Source organism: Rhinolophus ferrumequinum, chromosome 10 (genome assembly GCF_004115265.2).
Source record: "Rhinolophus ferrumequinum isolate MPI-CBG mRhiFer1 chromosome 10, mRhiFer1_v1.p, whole genome shotgun sequence".
Classification (NCBI taxonomy): domain Eukaryota; kingdom Metazoa; phylum Chordata; class Mammalia; order Chiroptera; family Rhinolophidae; genus Rhinolophus; species Rhinolophus ferrumequinum.
In genome coordinates this window covers 26,484,628-26,489,875 of record NC_046293.1, presented here as the reverse complement: position 1 = coordinate 26,489,875, position 5,248 = coordinate 26,484,628, and the positions used below count along the sequence as shown (strand labels likewise).

The following is a 5,248-nucleotide window of genomic DNA, read 5'->3' as shown; positions in this document are numbered from 1 at the left end:
ATTCATCTATGTTTCACTTAATTGAAGTGTTTTTTCATAGTACGAACACTGCTATGAATATTCTTGCATATGTTCTTAGATGAATGTGTACACAAAGCAAATAAATCATTTTACCCAAACATATAGTAAGAGTTCTATAAATGCTACCTATTATTACTACTGCTGCTAGGATTATTTTTATAGTTAATAAAATATATGACTAAAACTGTTGATAATTTTCCTACCAGATATTGTTTGAGTTCTTCTCAACTAATTTCTTGGCTCATTTCTAAAATCATTCTGATATTAAAAAAAAAAAAAATCCCTGAACAAGTGGACGTACATAACATATTAGTTACAACTGTAAATCTTGACAAGAACCACTCTAATCAGTATAAACACCCTTTATGGTAACGTAAGAGTGGCAAGTTCTGACAAACTAAGTTTCCTTTGGGGTTCAGTTCTTAGATTTACAGATAAGAGAATAGTATCCATGTTTTACACCTTGACTCCAGTAATGCTTCAGATATAGATTCTACTGATACTTGTGGACAAAACAGACAATAAGAACTGTGGAGTAGGGCAATTAGGTATATTAGTAAATGGTCAAATAATTCTGCTTACTGGCAGGCTATAGGATGCGCCACAAACCCTTTTTCTGGGCCAAATTCTGATCAATATTTTTCTCACCTAGTTGGATGCAGACACATTTAAGTTGACTTCTAAAATTTAAAATCTGCAAATTCTTGCTTTGATTATATTCCACATTTAAAGATACAGACTCAAATTTGTTAGGCAAAGAAAATGCAAAAAAGAGTGATAGAATATCAGCCTGTATTTGCATATTAGCAAATAAGAAGTTATCTTGTCACCTATGGCCTCACATGGAAAACTGGAGTCTGTAGCTATGGCAAAAGAAAAGAAAATATCAAGTGCCTGGACTAGGAGAAAGGAATGGGGCTGGTATTCATGGAGATAGGAATGGCTAATATTATATTAGAAATGGTTGCCTTTGAACTTGAGACAAATCCACGATCTAGATATCAAGTAGGAAAATTCAGTATACTCAACAATATAAACCGATAATTTAATGTCCTTGGATAACATACCTAAAAAGGGAAACTGTGTTTGATAATGGTTTAAGTTTTTAAAATACTTAGCAGGTTTGATTATATCCAGCATGTATTAATTACAAGCTCATTAATGACTAAAAAATGCAAAGGCCATTCAGACATTTTAATATTCTCCATAAAGGTTTTTCATACTTTTTGTGTGATTTATTCTTAGATACTTCATATTTGTTGAGGTTATGGTAGTTTCAGCTTTTAAAAGAGTATTTTATTTTAACTGTTGATGGTATGAAGAAATGGAACAGATTTTTACACACTTATTTTAGGTCCAGAAACCTTGATAAATGATCATATTTTAACAAGATGTTTAAGAATACTTTTGGATTTTCTATGTAATCTCAATCGTAATCTGTGAATAATGACATTTTTGTTTCATGCTTTACAATCTTTTATCTTCGATGTTATTTTCTTGCCTTACTGTATTGGTGAAAACGTCTGAAAAACAGACACAAGAAGATGTTCATGACTGACTTTTCCCAAACTCAAGAGGAATAATTTCAATGCATCATAGATAGGTATGATATTTGCTCTAGGTTTTTGTAGACAACTTTTTTTTTAATCAGGAAAAAGAATATTTCATTCCATTCTCAGTTTGGTAAGAGCATTTATTATGACTAGTGGTATAACTGTATCAAACCTTTTTTTCCTGGTGTTTCTTCTGTTAATGTCTTATTACATTAATTGGCTTTCTAATGCCTCATTAATGGGATCTCATTGACTATGTAATCTATGGTAGTTTGGCTTCAATTCAGTTAAACTGTTCTTGCTATGTTAACTAAGGGCCTCTTTGATACCTCCTTGTAAATGACCTTTCATTAATATCAGGACGTATTGGTTATTCTTTCCTTGTATAACTTCTTGCTCTTGGTTGCTTTGAAATTCTAGTCTCTTGGTTTCCCTCCTCCATCTGACTGCATTTTAGTCTTTTTTTTTGGTTTCTTTATCCACTGGTGTTCCTCAGGGCCCTTAGAGCTTGTCATCTCTTATGAAATCCAGTATGTCCTGATGATTCCCAAATCCCTGTTAGTAGTCCAAATTCCTTTTCTGAGGCACAGTAACAAATACCCAAGTGCCTAATCCATCTCTTCCCTTGGATGACTTACAGATATTTCAAAGTGTTCAAAATAGAACTCATCATATTCCAACTGTTCTTCTCTCTCCCACCCCTTGGCTTCTACACCTGCTCTCCTAGTGATGCCCTCAGGTTATCGTACGCCATGCATCCAGGTGCCAAAGAAGTCTTCATGTCATGACTGGCTTCTCTTCCTTTTTGTAGCCCCCCATTGATCACCAAGCCTTACTGATGCTTCTCATAGCCATGAACTTCTCTTCATCTCTAGACATTAATCTGTCAAAGCTATCATTCTCTTCTCACATTTCTTTATTTATCCAGCCTTGCTTTATGTAAAAAATTCCCTCCTTCACCCTTTCCCTCCTTCCTTCCTTCCTTCCTTCCTTCCTTCCTTCCTTCCTTCCTTCCTTCCTTCCTTCCTTCCTTCTTTTCCTTCCTTCCCTCCATTTATCCATCTTTCCTTCCTTCCCTTTTTATTTTCTTTCTACAGTTTTAAATATTTGTTCTAAATTAAAATAGTTTTGTTTACACAAAATAATTTACAAATAGTTCATTACACATAATCATTCTTGAGCTATACACTTTTGAAAATTAATAGAATTTAATCGAGAAGTGTGACAGAAATATTGAAAAGGGCCAAGGGTTTTGATGATTTCATTTATTTATTTATTTTGTGTTGTTTGGTAACACTTGAGCTCAATACTGACAATAGAATATTTACTGACACACCAAGACACAGAGTCTGTAACTCTGAGTTCATTTCTGATGCATTAATAGCTTTTGTCAAAATCATTCTTCCTAGAATACAGAACAGATACTTTTGTTTACTATTTCCTTATTTTATCTGAAATGATTTTCTACCTATTTTCTGTCTGTTAAGGCTAAATTGACGCATTAAGTTTTTGGCCAAAACAAATACAACCAGTACAAAGATAAAGAATAAAACCGGGAAATTGTATAATTGTGAATATATTACTCATACTTGAGGAACATTTAGATTGAATTTATAGTGAATTATCAGTTAGTCTTTAATTTCAGAAAAGTAGTTTAGATTTTGGTGTGTTTTTGTATATTGTTTGATTACTCCAAAATCTGACTTGCCAGTTTCCTCATGAAATTCGAAGTACCTTCAAAATCCAGGGCAAATATCACCTCCCTTTCTCACCCTGACAATAATTTTTACAGTTACCTTTTCTGTGTTCACATTACATTTTATGTCATTGTTGCTTTCTGTGTTTTCACTTTTATACATTTCCTAACACTTTCTTTTTTCTTTTTTTCTTTTTTATATTGCATTTGGAAAAAATTCTGATGCATAGCAGGCACTCACAAAATGTATTTATTGAATAATAACTACATTATTTAGATTATCTCTAAAGCTTTCTTTGAAAACAACTAAAATATTTGGATCCAAATGGTATAGTATTTCATTCAGGTGAGGAGGAAAGCACAAATCAGTGAAAAAGAATCTGGTTCATATTTGCATCCTAACATATTTGCCTTTAACCTTTTAATCATTACCATGAGTGGAAAATTTCAGTCTGTGCCAAAGATAAATGGAAATACAAACTGTTTGGTTTGGAAATTAGTAGCTCTTTTAAAGAAATAAAAACATTTTCATGAAAGTATGTGAGACTGCATACCTTAGCAGATCTTTCTGGATTAAAATCGGAATTACAATAAAAGTACAGAGATTTCCTTAAGTATATATGAGACTGTATCCAATAGCATGAGATTCTACTTAAGACTGGAATTGGAACAAAAGCAGTGAAGATAAGTATCAGAAATGGATGCCATTCTGCAACAGTTTGATGATAAATTTATCACTGAACTGTAGTATCAGAAATTTGGATTTTCTTTTGTGGAAATGCTCACTGAATTGGATATAATCTTTCTGATACTGTCAATAGCAGAATTCATAATTGGAATGTTGGGGAATATGTTCATTGGACTGGTAAACTGCTCTGAATGGGTCAAGAACCAAAACATCTCTTTAGCTGACTTCATCTTCACCTGTTTGGCTATCTTCAGAATCAGTCAGCTGTCTGTATTGTTGTTTGAATCCTTTATAATGGCACTGTCTCTATATTTACGTTTCAATTATAAAATAGCAAAATCTATTACTTTGCTTTGGAGAATAACTAATCACTTGACTACCTGGCTTGCTACCTGCCTAAGCATTTTTTACCTCCTTAAGATAGCTCACTTCTCCAACTCCCTTTTCCTCTGGCTGAAGTTGAGAATGAACAGAGTGTTTCTCATGATTCTTGTATTTTCTTTGTTCTTTCTGATTTTAGACTTTCTATTGCTAGAAGCATTTAATGATCTCTTCTTAAAAGTCTATATAATAGATGAGTATAATATGTCTATATATATACATGAGAGTAAAACTGTCTTTGTTGAAACCCTGACTATTCTTAGCTTAACCTATTCATTTCCTATTGTTTTGTCTCTGACCTCATTGCTCCTTTTATTTCTGTCCTTGGTAAGACACATCAGAAATTTGCAGCTCAACTCTATGGGTTCAAGGGACTCCAGCACAGAGGCCCATAAAAGGGCCATAAAAATGGTGATGTCTTTCCTCTTCCTCTTCCTATTTCATTGTTTTTCCACACAAGTGACAAATTGGATATTTCTTATGTTTTGGAACAACAAGTTTGCAAAGTTTGTCATGTTAGCAGTATATGTCTTTCCCTCAGGACACTGTTTTATCTTGATTCTGGGAAACAGCAAGCTAAGACAGAAAGCTTTGAAGGTACTGTGGCATCTTAAAAGCGCCTTGAAAAGAGAAAATCTGTTACGGCTTTACAGATAGACTTTCCAGAGCCTTTTCAAAGATACTAATAACTGAAGGAGGAAATTTTGAGGATTGATTTTCACTTCTACAGTTTTATTTTTTCACTGGGTTCCTTTAAGTATTGTTGAGCATAATTGAATTTTGCTCTCGAACAAGTTGCTTTTGTTGATAATTTGCATATCGTCGGCCAATATAATTTTAAAAGCAATTGTTTTTGTTTAAAACATTGGTTACCAATATTCTTTCAAAGATAAGCTGAATGATTTAATT

At 33.1% G+C, this 5,248-nt stretch overlaps 1 protein-coding gene across 1 annotated transcript; it reads left to right on the top strand.

The window, feature by feature from the left end:
• The first annotated feature begins 3,971 nt into the window (after positions 1-3,971).
• LOC117028127 (taste receptor type 2 member 42-like) lies at positions 3,972-4,996 on the top strand. Its single transcript, XM_033116302.1, has one exon. It carries the CDS (start codon positions 4,049-4,051, stop codon positions 4,994-4,996), a length of 948 nt encoding a protein of 315 aa, XP_032972193.1. The 5' UTR covers positions 3,972-4,048.
• Positions 4,997-5,248: the final 252 nt, after the last annotated feature.

Bases quoted from the DNA above. Each gene is read 5' to 3' on its own strand.
- LOC117028127 (XM_033116302.1), top strand. From the start codon at position 4,049: ATGCTCACTGAATTGGATATAATCTTTCTGATACTGTCAATAGCAGAA.